Below are 18,827 nucleotides of genomic sequence, written 5' to 3'. Positions count from 1 at the left end.
ATGTTTTACTGTGGCTTAGCCATACAGCCACATATTCCTGTTAAAATAAGGAAACAGTGACAATAACAGAAGCTCCTGTTCTTAGAAACCTGAGCTTAAACTTGCCGCGGGACGAGGCTGGTGCTCTGCAGTGAGGCAGGCAGTGCTGCAGGAGGGCACTAGCCGCTGCAAGCCCCTTTCTCGCCCATGGCGAGCGTGTCCACCCATTGCTCCGGAGCCACCCCAGCGCCCAGTGGCTTCAGCCTGAATTCCGAGTTTTCCAGGAATGCCAGCTCTGGCCCTTTGTTTAGATGAGAAAACGGTGATTAAACCTTCCCTGTGTCTGGAAGCGTCATGCCAATGGGATGTGTAAAGAGACCCACTTGCTGTCTGGTTCCTGGCCGCCTCGTGCAGGGGCTTTCTCTGGGGGTCCCTCGTGGGGGGCATGGGCAGAGCTCAGCAGAGCAGTGGTCACCGCTGGGGCAGGCTCTCCAGGTGGGACCAGCGGGCATCGTTTCTTTTGCTCAAGTCTGCGATCCTCAAATTCCAATCCCTCAGTCAAACCTGAAGCAGACAAAAATATTTTCCCTTTAAGACTGCACTTTGAATAGTGAAAACTAAAAAGAAGGCAGCGGCGGCTGTTTTTCTTGCTCTAGTTCCTAAATGGCATAATATGCCTATTCCTCTTATATGCACTATGGAAGCTTTTTGGTTTGTAACTTGCAATTTATTTTATTTTATTCTTTAGGACCTGTAGTTCTGAACACTTTTGCTCTTTATTTATTTATTTTTATCATTCTCTCGTGTTACTCCTCCTCATTTACTTACTTATTTTTGCCCTTGGCTCAGAATTCCATATGCATCCCAATTATATAGCCCTCTGAGCTTTATCCTGCATTAAGCAAACATCAGAGTTCAGTATAATAAGTATGACTGTTCTTTGGCAGCACTCTCTGCATGTCTTTCATAGCTGAAGGGTTTACAGTACTTCCAAATGTCTTTAATTTTTTTTTTCTTCAAATTTTGATTAGAAACATCACTCAGCAAGACAGAGGAGTAGTTTGGATTTTCTTTGCTTCTGTAAATGTATATAAATGTAAGTGGACATTAATTTTATTTTTTCAAATTATGTCTCCCCTTATTTTTCAATAAGAACAGATCTTACAGATTTAAGGATGTTTAGGTCCCATGTAAACCAGAATGCCTTTTGGATATAGCTCTTTAGTTGGTAACTGGGTAAAATCTGGATGCTGTGTACAAGGTGGTTTTCCTAATTGGGCCGTGCAACTTAAAAGATACGTTTGAAGCCAGGAATCAGTTCCTCCTTGTTCCCACGTTTCTGAGACAACAACTGGCAGGTTTGTGGTGTGAATGGTCTGGGGAAGGGCTCTGCCCTCCTTCCCTGGGGATACCGACCCCTGCGCCACACGCCCGCAGTACGTGCCCGGTGCTGCTCTGGAGCCAGGGAGCACACATCATCTTCTGTTGGATGCCCGGTTACCTGGCTTGGGAGACAGGCAAGTCCCTGAGATATTTCTGTGGCGCTTGTGCCGGAGGGGACGTGTACCCACCGTGCAGTCGGGTTTGCTGCGAGCCAGCAGGTACGGGGACCTGTCCTGGGGAGGTGCTGGTGTCCGAGCCCTGCGTGGGGGTGCCGAGGACACCTTGTCACACCAGGAAAGGCAGGATCAGCCGTAGAGCCTTTTTTCTGCCATCACCCAACATTTTTCTCATGGATAGAAATCATTGTCTAGTTTACCATGTTCCTTGAAGTGATTTGAACACAGTTACGAAGCAAATCAGTGTTTGAGCTGAAAACTGAGCTCAGCTCTTGTACCTTTCCAGTTCAGCCCTTTCTTATCTCCTTACTGGCTCTGCAGGAAGACCCAAAAGAAAGTCTGGAAACTGTAACTGAATTGTTTCTGTTGTGTCCAGCAACAGAGTGTTCATAGCTCAGGGTGGGAAGGAAATCAGATATGATGAGCTGAGGACAATCAGTCTATAGTTTATTCCCTCCCCCATGGCCACCATCTCCTTTCTGCCGCTCTTCCTGCCTCTCACACTCCCTACACATTTCTGTCTCACTACAAAAGGTTGGTAAATACAGGAGGTTTTTTTGATGTACCTGAAACTGCTCCCTGAGCAGGGGAAATCTAACACTACACACCATGCACCTCTGGCATTGCATGCATAGAAAGCAGCATGTAAAATCACGTTGTCGTTTATGTACTGTAAGCAAACTAAGTATTGCTGCACAAACAAAAATATGATTATCTTAATGGAGAAACTGCTTGCTGTGTGCATTTGTCTTCAAAGTAAGTAGCAGAACTTAGTAGAGAACCTCCCAGAACTCCTCTGACCTTAAGAGCACAGCTTGGCTCTACCTAGGCAAGGTGAGGTCTACACCAGGCTCTGCCAGCTGCTCTCCTAGGCAGCATTTGTTCTACCCACAGGTCTTCTCTTTGACTTTGCACCATCAAAGGTACAGTGAAGCACGGCTCAATAGGAACTGCCATTTGAAACATAGAGAATCACCTAGAGAAATAACTTAGGAGTTGGTAAGAAAAGTTTAACAGTCACTCGTCTCCCAAGGGGTGGGTGTGAGCATATATCTTCACAATTTTAGCTGTAGCTGTGATGTGTACAAAGTTTACTGATGTTGTAATTGGAACAAGTGAAATCCAGTTCAATGAACTGCAGCTGGATTCTTTTCAAGGAGCTTGGTTTCCTTTTAATGTTGTGTTATTAATGAGCTCAGCAATTTGTTCTAGTTTTATTTGGAACAAATCAGCAAGTGTTGCCATCATTGAACTCTTCTGTAAACTCATCTTTGACACTCTTTGTAAGTGTCAGGAGTTTTCCTGGAGGAGGTCTTTCACTGGGGAAAAGCAAGCATCCTCTGCGGGAGGATGGCTTCTGCTCGGGGAGGTTGGTGTATTCCCAGCCTACTTGCCAGCCTCCATGCAAGGAAGATATTAAGAAATGTGAACTTTCTCTTTTTTTCAAAGTTACTGCAAAGCAATAGGAGGTTTTCCATCCATTCAGCAGAAACATTTAGCTCTTACCACAGTTTTATCAGGATATATTAGTATTTTACCCTCGTATAGATACACATACTTCTTGTCTGTGAGATACTCTTGAACACACCCATTTTTCAGGGATGATCCTGGGAAAACTTGGAATCCCAGTGGATGTTTTTGGGTGGTCTGATTTGGTATTGCATGGACATCCTTAGCACAGCAATTTACATGGAAATATGAGATGCTGGAAGCATCGTAATGCCAGTTGCCCTTTTATTGGTCTTCACCCTGAAGTCAGGTTTTACCAGTTCAAGGAATTCTGGTACTTCAGGGTAAAAACTTTTCACAGATTTATTTGTAAAGATAGCAAGGAAGAAATTTAAGGAACATTTAAGCTTTGGCAATTATGAGATTATTTTAATTATGTATGTGACAGCAGTATGTGAGGGACATTCCTCTGCGCTCATCTCTGTGTGTGCAACTACAGGTGCTGCCCTCCTGAGTTAACTTTGGCTTGAAATAGAGATGTGCTTGAAGAGGGCTAGAAAGGGAATGCTTTTTCCCCAACAAGTTTTCTGCAGTCTCACTGAACTCACTGAATTATGCTGTTTGCTGCAGAACTGCCCAGAAACCAGCCACAAGCAGAGCCCACCATACAGAGCACTCCTTGTGTGCAGAGCAGTGGAAGGTGTCCTATACAGCATACAGTTCATGTATTTAATATAAAGAATAAAAGCCTGTAATTAAAAACTTAAGACTTAATTTTGAATGAAAATTACGATAACTTTAATAGCATCAGGAAGCAGGTTTTTTCCCAAGGTTGGATGTCGTATCTTTTTCACTTCAAAATCAGTTGACCAAAAGGGAATCTTCACTAGTCTTTCCTTTTTTTCCCTAGAATACATTTTTTTTCCTCCCTTATGCGAATGTTACTTAGAAAATAAAAGCTCATTAGGAAACGGAAGAGGAAAAACAATACCTGTACTTCTTCCAAGTGTGCATTGGCTGCTTCTGTATCAGAAGGAGTTTTCTCACCACCTATATACTACCACAGCCTCATTTTTCTTTGTATCATCATAGGTTTAAAATCAGAGGAGACCCAACCAGGGCCATCCCGCTTGTGCCAATTCTGGCGCAACGCTTGCATGCGCTGTTCGGCACAGTCCTCTCTCATTGCGTGGGCGTTCCCATTCTGTCTGCCTGCCTTCGCCTTCCCCAGACCTGCATCAGGCTTGACGCTGAATCCTGGAGTGAGAGGACTATTAATGCGAAAGTCACCCCTTAGTTTGAGCAGCACTTCCTTCTGCAGCAAATGCACACGTTGCTAAAAGCACCCAAAATATAGCGGTTTATTGGCTCTGAATCTCCCCAGCTCCCCTTTCGTAGCGTTTGTGAAACATCTATCCACAGTGCCTGGCATAAATCTTTAAAAACAAGGATCCCCTGGGGGCCGAATGTGTGACAGCCTTTCACAAAGATGCTTACTAATTGCTTTTGATTAAATTGCCCGCATTTCTGCCGACCCTTGGTGCATGCTTTCAGCCAGTGCTGTGGTATTGCGGGCTCTCCCTGACGCTAGTGATGCTACCTGAGCAATTCAGGTCTTCTGAAACAGCACAGGGTTCTTCAGGGCATCACCCAAATTTCCACTGATTGCTTTTGACATCAGAGAGGGGTCAGGGAAGGAAAAGGAACTAGGGACTTTTGCATTTACAATTATATATACATATATGTATACACCCATATCCAAATATATGTGTGTGTGTTTATACATACATGTGTGTTTACGATTGTATTTATGAGAGTGTAATAACCAACCACCCAAATGTTTGCTTAGACTCTGTGTATGTAAGCATTTGGAGGGCTTGTTATTAAGTTGACACAAGCTAAAGGAGCAAGGTGCTTTCCTGGGGTTGCGCCTCTGGTGCGCGGTGCTTCAGACAAGCCCCATCCTCCTTCGGTCCGAGGAAGGGCGTGCAGGGCAGGTGGTGCTTTATTAAGACCTAGGGAGCACCAAATACATTTCTTGGCCCTCTCTTGAAAGGTTTCCTCTGTGCTTGTCTTTTCCGCTTGGTAAGCTAGGCTGCAAACAGGTCGAGGCTCCCGTGTCGAATTCTTGTTAGCGATATGCAGTTCTGCTGGGACTATGCTCAAATCCGAGGCTCAGTGTGTTTATTTGCTCGTCCAGCAGCATGACGATAATGGTGAAAAGCTGCTGCTTGGAGGAGCGTCTCGTGTGGGCTCAATGCTCAGGGAGAGAGAGGCTGCCCCTTGCTGCCCTGCTGCCTCAGTGAGCTGGGAAACTTTTAGTAAAACTGAAACAAGGCTGTTATTTCTTTGTTCCCACTTTTTTGAGGACCATCATCTGTCTGGAGGTTGCAAACTGAGATTTTGAAACAGCTGCTGTTGGAATATTATTTGCCGCTTGGTTAATGAAGAGACCGCCATGCAGGTTTGCGGCTATTGAATTTCTTCTCTGTTCTTATTTTAAGTAGCTACAATATTGTTAAAAATTTGCTAACAAATACAGATGCAGAACCCTTTCATCTGAAGCATCAAAGAAAATGAGCTCCTCTGATACCTCTCACACTGTTTTTTGTTTCAGCTGCGCTCATTCATTCATGTCGAAAAGCTGCCAGTTGTGATTTAGATCCTGCCAAAAGAAAAGGGGCCAGCTGTTGTGAACAGCAGAGGTGTTCAATTTGCAAAATATTCCTGTGATTGGCTGTGCATTTCCTTTAGAGCAAGCCACCTTCTGGGAACAAGGAAGAATCCAATATATTTCTATGCAATCTTAGTTTTGTGCAAAAATAAACAAATATTGATATGGGTTTGGAGAGTCTCTTAATGAGGGGTAGGAAGTTATAGACTGGAGTTGGAAGAGAATTTTTTTTATAGATAGCAGTTAATATATATGAGGATGTATGTCATGGCAAAGCTTTTTAATCACTTTTTAATTGCATTTAAATTAAGTCATCTTTATTCTCAAATTGGTGTGTTCTCTATCTACCAATTTCTTCACTCTTTGTCACTGCTGTTTAGGTTTCCAGGGCCATCCTCCTGGTTTTGTTTCATAATGGCATTGTTCACATACAGGAACTGTCATTAAAAATCACTGTTGGCTGGGAGCTGCTGCACGGCAGCAGCGGAGACGCTGCTGCTTTCCTCTGGAAGTAGGATAGATGGCAACTGCAGTACCACAAACGTGATTTAACATTTCTTTGTTTTTATTACTTCATGAATGGCAGGCAGCGTGGTATGTTAAAGGGGGCTTTTATGCAGTAAGCCGTCTGTTTTGTAAGATGTTGTTTGTCTTATGCAACGTAAAACTTGGCAAATACAGATATTACGGGATTAACAGAGGAACGACATGAGCTCCCTTCTCTGGTGCTGCTGCTCCCCGGGAGCCAGCTTGGATCCAGAGCATGACCGCCGGCACGGCGGTGTCCCGTGCGGTGGTCGGGCACCCCCTGCTCGGGGTCTCCCGTGCCTGGAGGATCCGAGCTCGCCCCGTCCTGCCCAGCTCCCTGCTGCGAACGAGACCGACCCGGGGAAGGGGCTCTGCTGCGCCTTGTGCCCGGGCAGCGCCCAGCTCCTGCAGCCGCGTTCACGGGGCTGAGCGAACGGCCTGCGCCCAACCTGCGCTGGCTCCGTGTGCGTGGTCCGAACCCTCTGCCTGTGGGTAGCTGCAGACCGACTGCAGCTGGGAGGAGAGCTCCTCCTGAAATACTCCGACAGAGTCGAGCAACCTCAGGCCTGAAATTGAGTTGGCGTGTTACTCGTTTGTGCCTTACAGGAGAGAGTCAGGCGTGTGGAAAGTAAAGAGAGGGAAGGTTGCATCTTGTGTTTTGGTTGGATTTTGGATGAGAGGTGTAGCCGTGTTTACTTTTTTCATGCTGCGCCTCTCTATGCACATTGTAGTGTTCACGGCAGCAGAGACTAAGTAGTGTATCTAAAAGGTGTTTTGCCTAGCATCAGTTTTAGCACTATCGGGGTGCTTGCATACCAAATGAACATCTGATCTAGTTTTGGTAAGAAAGTTACCTATTCTGATTACCTATAATATTACCTATAAGTTACCTATAGCCGATGTGATAGCTCCATCCAGTAGATACGGGATATCTATCCAGGTCAGAAATGAAGAGTGCCACTGCACATCTGGTGAGGTGACGTGCTGGCTGCCTGCCCTGGAGCCAGCCCGACGGCTCCATCAGCTTGGGTTATGTCAGTGCACAGACGACTGATTTGACACACATTAAAAGTGTTAATTAGGTATAAATGGTGGGCTAGTGTGTGTTTAAAAGAACCCCTCACCAAACCTATGACATGTAGAAAAGTACCTTTGAAGGAGCACCTATGTCCCTTCATAGATGTATTTTAGAGTAACTTTTGTCCTGCTGCACTGCTGGGGGAAAATAATCCCATTTTTCTTACACGACCAGTGGAGGTTCAGTCTATTACTGCTGTCTTTGCTTGGCAGTGGATTGGATTTCTCCAGAGAGGAAATTAGATTTTTCCTTCCCTTCCACTCTGTTTCTGTCCTGTGTTTACATCAATTGGTGGTTGTCTGTGCACTGTGGCGCGCGTGATAACTGTTCCTTCCACACACTGCTTCATTTGCTGTTCTCTAATAAACTGTATTTACACATGGTGCTTCCTCCCTTACATCTGGTGACAGCAAAGACAATCAAGAAAATGTGCTCTGTGTCTAAACTCAGCCAAGAGCAAGTGCAGGCTTAACCTGGGCCATTTCAGCCTGCGCTGAATCAGAAGCGTGTTAATTGGGATGAGACGTGTATGTAGCCCATGGGTAGGGCTTGCAGCTCTTAGAAGTTTGTGTCTCATAACCACCTGGAAGTTTGGGTATATAAGTGGATGTGCTGGATTTTATTTATTTACTCGTCCCCCTAGCAGCCAGCTGCAAGCTTAAAGGCTTCTCTGGGAGTTATTAACAGTTTTTGCTGCAATTTTATCTGGTCAGCTAGCCAAAAGCGAGCTTGGGGGATGTGTTATTCTAGGAATATCCAGCGAGATGATCTGTTTACAGCAGAGGGCAAATCCTACGTAGAGTGTTGGAGGAAGAAGAGGTCCCTGAGTTTTGAGAGAGCTTGGTGGGAATTAGGAAATACGGCAGCAGCAGGGACAGGGTCACCTCGCAGCAGTCTTCAAGATCGCTGTGACAGGGGTGGCCGAGGTCGTCGTGCCAAAAGGGTCAGCTCAGGGAGCACGGCGGTGGTGGGACATGCTGGAAGTGCTGAACAGCTTGAAAAACTAAGTGGTCTGAGATGTTTTTTCTTTCCTTTTCTGCTCTGTTGAAAAGCAGAATCCAAATGCAAAATCCTGTCTTAGGGCCACAGCCTGCACGTTACTCTTGACTGAGCTAAGCAGCTGCTGGAGCTGAGAGGCAAACACAGCCCTGGTGCTTTAGAATGCTCCCAACACTGAGAATTTCTGGTGTCCCGCATTTTACACCTAAAACTCTGTTGCCTGAGCTTTCTTCTGCTCAACTGATATTATGGTCTTGTTCATCTGAGTCTGATGGTCTTTCTTTTGGGATAGGGGGATGTCTTGAGGGGTCCTTAGAGGGAGGGAGGGAGGGAATTAAGAGTGTTGACTGTATGGTAATATGGGGAGAACTGTCAAAAATTGTGATTTTTTTTTTTTTTTTTTTTTTTTTTTTTTAATGTGAAACTGTGAACATGACTCTAGAATCAGACTTTCTCCTTGGGGATTTTTTTTGGTGGGTATGCTACTGCCCAGCCTTCAGGTGCTTTGTCCTGGCCATTTTCTCCAAGGGATACTCCTATATAATTACAGTCTTGGTGGCTCATAGACTGAAACTGGGCGGGGAGAGAAAATTGCAAAGGCACAAAAAGCAGTTAGCTTGTGGTTTCTGATGGAGCTAGCGCTTGGGCTGCAGCGCGAGAATTGCCTTGTGTTTTGGGACTAGAGATGGGTGAGTGAATGCTGGAGAGTTGTTCAGGCAGTGTGATTTAACCTCTTTTTCCTCTTGATATATTATTTGCAAATGACCTACAACTTTTTTTTTCTTTAAATAAAAGTATTTGCTATTCATCCTTGTGCAAATATCCTATGAGAATAAATGTCAGCCTTTGAAGACAAATTAGAGGGTTTCTGAAATCTGAAGCAAGTTATTTGTTACTAGTGCGTAAGTGCAAGACCAAGTGAGAAAGGATGAGATGTGGCCCTCAGTCCCTTCAGGGTGAAGACAACTCACCGGGTGGGGTTTGCAGAAGGTGGGCTACGCAGGGCCATGCTCTGTGGTAACATGAACTGTTTTTAACCTGATGTTACTGTCGTCCTCCCTGTGGTCTGTGCGTCCGTCTCCTCCAGATGCACTGCTTCTTCCACAGCGGCAGGCAGAGACGGTGGGAGAGAGGAGCTGGCTGGAAAGGGGAGAGGGCAGCATTGCAGATGTCAGGCCACGGCATACTTGGATAATTTTAACTCGATCTCCCATCTTCTTTTCAGAAGAGGTTGCCTGAAAAATTGTCGTCAAGGATATCAGCCTAGGGTTTTTTCCATCCCAGTGCCAGGGAGAGGAGAAGCTGTTAGCAAAGGCGACTTGCCCTTTCCTATCTAAAATCGATGTGCCCCTTGTCACCAGTGCCGGTTGCGTTGCAGTGGGTAACCTGTTGTCTGACCTCTGGTTTTATCGTGCCTTTCTCTGCTGATGCCCAGGGGTGACTTCCCGCGCGAGGGAGCAGCTCTGCACGCAGCGGGGTTGAGCCCGTGGCATTGCAGAGGCTCTTCGTTAGCTCCCTCCTCGCACACATCCTGATGAGCCTGAGTGCTCGCAGTCGAGCAGCAGGCAGGGGAGAGCCGTGAGCCCTCCCGGCCCGTCCTTGTGTTCCATGCAGCTCCTGCGGTGCACCGGTGGGAAGAGTGCCCTGGTCCTGCTCGGAGCGGGCTCTCTAACTTTCCCGCACCGTCCCATCTGAACTGTCAGTGGTGTTGGGATCTTCCTAAATTTTGATAACCATGCAGAGATATGTGATGGAGTCCTGTCCTTTTCTGTAAATCCCAGCCTGTTTGGGCAGCTGTTGGGGGGACAATTGATTTTGGTGTGGAATAATCTAGAGCTCTGTTGTCTTTGGCAAGCTGTTTCTAGGTTTCCGAAAACCATAGAAAAGTAAAACCTTTCAGGACTGACGGCTCTCTGCAGATGTTCCAAAGATGTGTGTGGGTCTGAGATGTGCCATACCTCATCCACCTACAGCCTGACTCCAGAAACATCTTCCTTTCTGCTCTGCTCCTTGGTTTCTTCCAGGCTCACCTACTTCCAGATGAGGCGATGTAAATGGCACACACCAGTTCAAGCACCAAGTAACTGTAGTGAATTAATTCACTGATGTTTATACACAGCTTCTTTTGGGCAAAACTGCCGATGTGCTTGCCGAAGGGCCTCCCAGCGCTTCACGTGCTCTGTGGAATGAACCTGCTTTTCCCTGTGAAGGCTTGTTCAGGCTTTCCCTTCTTTCTAATGAGAGTCCCAAAGGACTACGCAGGGGGAACATGGGGGGAGTGAGGGAGGGGAAATTAATCCCTTTTAAAGAAAAGTAATTTCAGTATTCCAAAACCTGCCTGGGAGATCTTACGCAATCTGACTCCAGTGGCATGCTGTGGGCTGGCTCCTATGAAACAGCGATGAACTTCTCATTTTCAGTTGTTTCTTTGTTTTGATCTGTCAAGACAATCTTGCTCTATCTTGCTGCTGTTGTCACATAGCATGGAACGTGGATCAAATGAGGATTTGTATGCGACAATGTTGCCTTCAGATCATACTTTTCCTAGTCCTAAAAATTACTTACCGTGCTTTTTAGACATGTTTGGAAAATGCTACAAGTTTGAAACCTCTGGACTCTGTATTCACCTAAGGTGCAAGAGCGTACCTCGACAACCTGCTCGTTAAAGTTAGATGGTCAGAAAGTCTGACCAAGCTCAAAGCCCTGTAGGTTCATGCCACCTGAGGCAGCTTTTCTCAGGCCAGCATCTGTCGTGAAGCTCAACTCCTCTGAAACGCAAGGGCTGCCCCTGCTCCAGGGGGAGTGCACCAGTGAGGGAAGGGAGCCCAGGACATCTCCAAGGCTGCCTCCAGAGGGAAGTGTGGGGAGTGTCGGGGACAGAGCCCTCCTCAGAGGGGGCTTTTCCCTCAGCATGTGTCTAGAAAGTTTAACTAACCATCCTAGCGGTGCATGTGGCTTTCTTAGGGGTCAAGTAGGGCCATTGCTGCAATGCTAGGGGTAAGCAAAAAGGACAATGTACGAAGTAGTGGGGGAGATGCTCTGAAATGTGTCCTCTTAGTATACCAAAAATGCTGGTTCGAAAGTCCTTTTCTTGAGCTTGGCCTTTGTCATTAGGAGCAGCCAATATAGCTGCTGTGGTTCTTATTCCCTTTAATGCTTGAAAATATTTCCCATGGGGTTTCTAAATAACTCAGTGAGAGACTATATAGAAGGACAAAGTTGTTATTTTTAATTTTATTTCTCCGAATTCTCTAAGTAGGCATATTTTACACAACCACACTCACTTTCTCATGGATTTCATTCATGCATGTGCTCACACCCGTGCACTCACAAGTACCAAGGCATACATCCACGTGGTCTGGCCAGGGTCACTTGTGTGACCCAGAGGACAGGAGGCAGAGGCTGCTGTGTCCTCCTCACGTCCCTGAGGTTGTTCTTGGCAGGCAACAACACACCAGTCTGGGGTTGCTTTTCATACCCTTTAGGACTTGATGTTTACAATTTTTTGCTTCATTGTTTTTTCTCATCCCTCATAATTCTCAGGCAAACTTAATGAATTTCTGTTCTCTTCTTTTTTTTCTCATAGTCTTGATATTTTATGACTCCAGTCTTGTTGCTCATCTTCTTGATACGTTATCTGTAGGTCAGGTTGTTCCTCCTCCTTTTGCTATTTGAATTAAATCATGGATAGGGTGCGATTGGCACAACGGGCTTGTGCCATTCCTTTAACCCATGCTCTGCCCACCCTTCTGGTGCCTGCTTGCGTGCTCTCACACACACATACACTCATATACACATGCACAGACTTCTGCTCTGCCTTAGTTCATCACCAGTTTTAATATTTCTGATACAAATCACTGCATGCAGACTCATGGAGTAACGTCTCTGGCCCCAGAGCTGTTCCTTCCATGGCAGAACGTGTCTCTGTGCATTGTGCATGTTAGTAGTGGGGTTACTTTGAGTGCATGAAGCAGCCCCCAAAAATGCTTGAATCCCTTCTAAGAAGGGGCATAGTTCACACCGCTTCTCCCTGCATCAGGTTCACGGGCTGTGAGGCTGCTGAACGTCGATTTGGTCATTTCTGTAGACGAAGGACATACAGGATATGGTCCAAAAGGATTTCGACACCTTATTTCTGTGTTTCCCAGCCAGAGGCATGTGCTGTGCAATGAGCCTCGTGTGTTCAGTGTCTCGTGTCAGTGATGCCTACAGGGACCACCAGGTCTGCACCCCGCGTGTGGTGAAGCCCTTGCCTTCAGGCTGGGTCGTACTTGCAGCGTGTGCGGAGCAGTTCTGCCACGGGGGTTGTCTGGGTCCCGCTCCTGCGCTTGTGGTGTCCACTGTTACTGGGCATCTACTGATGGTGAGAAAGTCTGTCCCACATGTCCTGGGCACGTCTAATTTCACTGCCCAAGTACTGCAGGACTGCTCCGTGTACAGGTTTCAACTTGCCCATACAGTCGTTTGCCTGGGACTTAGGGAAATTAGGCATCTGAGTTGGATCTGCTGCTCTGCCTGTGCTGCCTAGAGTAGAAGTGCTGGGCAAGGAAGCAGAATCCTTTCCACACCTGTCTCCTTGCCCACACAAAATTTTCCAAGTAGAGCAAACAGATGTATCTGGAAGTCTTTGGTACTGACGGTAATTTCTATTATTAGTGTATAAGACAAGAGTTTACGTGACTCTCCATGCTCCACAAAGAAGTTGAGGCGGAAACCTTTTCACTGAGTGGGGGAGCTGGAGCTTTCCTGCTGGATTTGCCGCGGGTGGATAAAGCTGTTCTCTGCCTTGTAGTGATTTCATGTGAGCTGGTAATTTATTGTGCAAACTGGGTGGAGATTGTTGCAGCCGTAGAGGCCTCATGCCTGGGTGCCTTTGCTGGTGCTGGGGCAGAGGTGCTGCGGTGGGTGGCTTTGCCGGCAGGGGTGGGAAAAGGTTGACTGCTAAATACTTGCTAAAAACTGCAGTGCTGAGTCTTTAGTCATATAAAATTGATGCCAGAGATGTTGGAAAGTCAGTAGGCTGTCCTAATATGTTGAACGTTTCAGCAGAGATGTGATATTTCATATATACAGAGCGCCTGCTGATGTCACTTGAAAGTCATGCTCACCCAGCTACAGCAGGGATTATTTTTTTGCCTTCTCCAGCTTTTTTAGAGGAAAGGGCAAAAATTGATTGTATGCGTGTGATAATCCAAAGAAAATAAATGCCAAATAATCTCTGAAGTTATTTCCTTTCTTTACAATGAATAACTTCTGCATATGGAGTTATGTGCTATGCACCAGTGACTTTATAAAATATAATTTTATTATTTGGACACCTCTTTCTGATTTCATGTAAAAGTTGTTCTCTTAGTTAATTTTTTTTTTAATCTGATACTAACCTAAGCAATGCAATTGAAATGCCAAAGCCTTACCTATCTAATGCAGACTTCCCGTTTCTATAGCAACAAAACTCGTCCTTGTACTTAATGAAGGAATATTGGATTGTGAGTAACTGTGACTTTAAGGTTTAGAAAAACAAACAGAACCGCTTTATATTTGAAGATTAGAGAAATAAAACAGAAGTGACCTCTTTGCATAGAATAAAAAAATCACCTAGGCTTGGGATACTTCATTAGTAAGAATGAAACCATATTAATGTCATAAGAAGCTCTGTGTTCTAATCTTGTTTTCCTAATTAAAATGTAAAAGCCTTTTATAGCAAGTGAGAGTCTTTGAGGTTGGGTTTTTTTCCCCCTTTCTTTTCCAAAGCTGCTGTGTTTGTGGTTAAGCTAATGAAAATCTGGACTGCCTCACAACAGATACATTTTCCTTCTGTATTGGCAAAAATCCATTGATAGTTTTTGTCATTGGATGAAAAGAAAGGGGGGGGGGGGAGTATGGTGTTTAATCCTACATTTGATCTACAAGCTAGTTCCTGGTCAGCTAGTTTAAATCTGTGTTACAGAGATAAATGCTGAACAAGCTACAGATGAGAGAGTGAATGAAGGAGCAGCTGTCATCTCTTCCTATTATCTTACAGCTTTTCAATTACAATTTTAACAACCGTTAAATTCTAATTTAAAACAATCATAGGAAACATCCCAAGGAAGAGCCACAATACTTGACAGCAACACATCATGAATGTTTATGAGCCTATGTTTCTGTATCACCATGCCTATAAGTACTACACAACATTTGTGGCAGGTTTATTGTGCTTAATTATTAATCTATAGAAGTGAATGTGGGCAAATGGGAAATATGAAATAGGAACTTCTATTGCAATCTTAAGTGGTGAAGAAATTGTTCGAATATCTTTCCACAAGGCAGTCCAATTTTTCTGCTATTTTTTCTGTGATTTTTCTATGTTGTGGGGGTTTTTTTTTAAAGCTGTGATTCTGATAAATTCATCTTCATTTCTGAGGACTGAATAAAGGTAGCCAGAATTCAGGGTTTAAGGAAGTCTTATATCTACTGAACTCACTTGTCACAAGGCAGCTGAGATGACCAATGATGACAGTGATGGTAGTAAATTGTCCCACAGCAAAAGGAAGGATGGAGGATAGGATAAGACAGATGGAAAGCTGGCTCATTTGAAAGTTGATCAAGATTAGCTATTGCGAAAACAAAAAGCAAACCCAGAAACAACCCACTCAGCAAAATCCAGCTTGAAACTGGCTGAGTTGTAGCATATTAAACTGTGGGCAGGTGGCATCCCGTATGAGCTGGGAGCCTGTATCCTGCTGAGAGCTGTGCTCTTCTGCCTCCCAGCAAACTGCTTGGAAAGGCACACGGCGTCTCCGAGAAGTGTGAAAAGGCTCGACCCAAAAGCTCTGGATTGTGTTTTTACCCTACATTCCCTTTTAAAAACAAGTATCTTACAATTTGGTAAAATGCTTCTCTAGGCAGAGACCGAAGGAAAGCTGACAATGAGGATACAGCAGGTCTGCAGGAGATGCAGTAAGCGTATGGAAGTTGCAGTGTTTGCGCCACAGCCAGCTGTTAATGGGCTTCTCTGTAGCTGCTAGGGTATTTGAAGTCTAAATACAGGAGGAAACAAGATTTATGTGATTGCGCATAACTTTGGCCAAAGGTCTTGAAGGACATTAACTCCCTGAAAGTTTCCTGAAGAGGTACTCCGTGGGTGCCTTTGCTGCTGGGGGGCTAACGTGTTCGCGTGTGCTCTGTGTTTCAGGGATAGAGCTCTGTCCTCCAGGGCACCGGTTCATGATCACCATGGTGGCGAGCTTCATCGAAATGGCGGGGCAGTTCCTCATGCCGGGGCTGGCTGCCCTCTGCAGGGACTGGCAGGTCCTCCAGGCGGTCATCATCTGTCCTTTCCTGCTGATGCTGCTTTACTGGGTGTAAGTATTTCTTCCTCCTGGCGGGTCAAAGACAACATGAGCTCCTGATGTTGGACTTGGGAGGTGCTTCACTGTCGGGAAGTGTGTGTGCTTCACAAGATGTATGAGCCTTTCCCTTTATTCTTCCATTCACATTTTGCAAATATGTGACTTTGAAATAAGAAATAATAACTTTATCATTTGCTCTAGCATTCACATAGGTTACATGCTGCGACTTGGTGGAAACTCAGGAGATGGTCCTCTTTCGCTAAGCAGCAAGTTGTACTTTGCTATTATTCTGGCTGTCACTTCCCCTTTAAAGATGAAAACAATTCTTGAGAGGATGCGTCTCAGCCTCGCTGTTGTCAGATTGTGGCTGCACAGCTAAATTTTCCCTTAAAACCTGTATTGTGGTTCTGAGCTGTCACTGTTGGTTTCTCTGGCCTGGGTTAGCCAAGCTAGGTTAAAAATAACATGTGTCAGCTCTTGAACAAGCGCACTTGGACGTCTTGTGTGCATGAGGTAGCCAGCCCTGAACTAGACTGCCTGCTCGATTTTGCCCAAATTAGCGCGTGCTGTGTTGAAGCCTGGGTGGCCGGTCTGCGCCGGGCAGTGGGTTGGGATCGTTCCCACAAGGAATCCTTCCCTCCTGGCTGCTCCCACTCCTCTGCCTGCTGCACCGTGGCGTTGGTACGGCTATCCTGAGAGAAGTAGGGCAGCTCTCACCTCGGGGATGGTGCCAGGTCCATCCCCACCAGGACTTTATAAACCTCCCAAAAAGTCTTTCTTTGTTGTTCTGTCTTAATAGTGACACGCAGTGGCGGCATAACACAACGGAGGCTTATGAGAGCAGTGTTGTACAAAACCATAACAGTAAGAACACGCTAGATCGTTCGTTTTAAAGATAACTTTAACAAGACTAAAATATTTAGTTGCTGTACACTGAGAAAAATGAGGAAAAAAGGCCACCGCACTGTGCAGGACCAAGTTGTTTCTGTACCGTGGGGGGCCGAGCTGCTAGTTATAATGCCTGACAAGTTGCAACATGTAAAAACTTGTTACAGTATGTAAGAATTTTTAACACTTATATATTTTTCTATTAATACATGAAGGCCTTACAGAGTTCTGCTCTGTTTGTGGTGGTAGCCCTCAGTGAGGATTTCTTTACTTATACCCAAGGTAGACATGCCATGGCTTGGGCTGAGGGCAAAATGAAGCACACAGTAGAAAGTTACAAGTCCTTTCAAGATAATGGCTTTTTTTTTCCCCTGTTTTCCAACTTATAACATCTAAATAGTCTTATCTTGTCAGTGTCAATCTTGATGATGACTAACCAAGAGTGTTCTTATTAATGTGCGATACTATTCTCCCAAACCTGCCATACATTATACACATGCAAACACATGCAGGTCTACTCCAACACCTCCTGTTGAGATGCCCACCAGCTGAAATGCCTTACATCCACCACTGGGTAGAACCCAATATCAAATATAATGTTTATAGATATTTGTGTCCAGAAGGACAGTACAATAGTATGAAGGCTCCTAATGAACACAGCAGACATGGACAGCAGTAACCCCTCAGCAGTCTTCTGGAGGTAGCACATCTTCCAGGTGGCTGAGTTAGGGTCTCGTACATGCCTGTTGAGAGGTCGTCCCTGGGTGATATCGAAAGCAATAGGAAATGCTAACATTTATTTCCTAATCTGCAAGCGCTTTGTGACTTTTTGGCTGGATGGGACAGGCAGACCACACAAATAGATCCCCCTTATATAATGTGTGATATGACAGCTTGATAAATAGTGGTAATAGCCAAAGTAACAGGATTTGCATTGCCCAGGATTTTTGCATTTGCAGAAATGGACTCTGGTTAGGATGCCTGTTTAATTATACTGTCAGTACAGTATGCACTTTTCTCTTAGGCTTTTCTCTTCCATCTGTTGCATATTCTCTGGAAAGTGCTACCGTTTTATTACCTCTTTCCTTTTCTCCCCTCTTCCCCCAGCATTATGTTGGGGAACAGAGCATGGACCCTCAGCATATGTTACAGATGAAGGGAGAAAACTAACTGATTTGTAATAAAAGAACTGGAAAACGGCACTGCTCGTTAATTCCCCATCATGTACCCAAAGCAGTGAGTTCAATAACAGATGCTGCGATAACCCCTGCGCTGCCTCCTCCTTCCTCCTTCCTCTCTTTACTTCCATCTCCTGCTGTGAGAGAGCTGTTTACCCCTCCAGACTGGGACGAAACCCTCTCCCACCTATAGATTTGCTCTGCTCCCAGCCATGTGCCCGTGGCAGGCTATACCATCCCCAGGAGGTGGGTGGCTGAGCGGATCGGGAAGCTGGGCATGGATGGGGAGAAAGGGGGAAGCAGCAGATTTGTCTAGGAGGGGTGGGCTGGTGGGCTGGGACACTTGCAGATCAAGCAGATGCCTTTGCTGAGCTCTCAGGTCGTTCGGGAAGGGCGGGGAGGCAGCCATATAAGCCAGATGTGAGCACAGGGGTTGGTGACAAGCGTATAAAAATAAGTTAACAGAAGTTAGGCTCCTTTCAAAGTTTGTGTGTGCTAGAGCCATGAGGGAAGGGGAGCTCCAGTTATACAGAGGCATTGTTTCCTCTCCCTTGGACACAGGGAGCTCCTGAGAGAACCATGCCATGAACATCAGCAAAGGCATCCATAATATGAAATAAACTCCTGCTTCACTCTAACCAAAACTGAAGAACTGGGAAGGGGTGGCCAGTTCTTTTCTGGTGCTGTTAGATAGGATTTACCCTCACCAAGATGCAAAGTTGTAATAACTGGCCTTGTTGCCCTGGAGCAGACCCCAGATTGACACGCTACACAATTTCCATGGGCATGGGTTTGCTCTGCATCTGGACAGGATCACGGTTCTCCTTCCAGCTATGTGTGGTACCTGCCTGGCCTTTTTCTGTCTGTCCAGGATTCTTCTCTGCTCTTAGGATTTCTCAGGCTTAGGATCTTTTTTACCAGTGTCCATCTCCTCTCCCAAGTAGCAGCTGTGTAACAGGAGACAAACATTTCCCTCTACCCACCCACCCCCCGTTCTTTTCTTCGACTGCAAAAGGCTGGTCCTTTCCTCACTGATGGAGGAGGTAGAAGGTTATCGACGAGGTGTCCACAGTCAGCTCGGCACAGTGATCTGGGCGATTGTCCACCCTTGGCAGAAAGCTAAGGTCAATTAGTGTTCAGTGCCAGGTGATAAAGCACAAGGTA

The 18,827-nt window shown here is 45.6% G+C and overlaps 1 protein-coding gene across 4 annotated transcripts in view; it reads left to right on the top strand.

Moving 5' to 3' along the window:
- SLC22A23 (solute carrier family 22 member 23) overlaps positions 1–18,827 on the top strand; it is a 120,805-nt gene that overhangs the window by 68,704 nt on the left and 33,274 nt on the right. For all 4 annotated transcript variants that reach the window (XR_011329117.1, XM_069808996.1, XM_069808995.1 and 1 more), the window contains exon 4: positions 15,441–15,609. Coding sequence is in view for 3 of the 4 variants with exons in the window: in XM_069808996.1 (XP_069665097.1) it covers positions 15,441–15,609 (169 nt within the window). In the remaining variant the exon portion in view is untranslated. The remainder of the gene's footprint in view (positions 1–15,440; positions 15,610–18,827) is intronic.

Source organism: Haliaeetus albicilla, chromosome 21, assembly GCF_947461875.1.
Source record: "Haliaeetus albicilla chromosome 21, bHalAlb1.1, whole genome shotgun sequence".
NCBI lineage: Eukaryota > Metazoa > Chordata > Aves > Accipitriformes > Accipitridae > Haliaeetus > Haliaeetus albicilla.
Note: the sequence above shows the minus strand (reverse complement) of the source record. Positions and strands in the feature narration are given on the sequence as shown.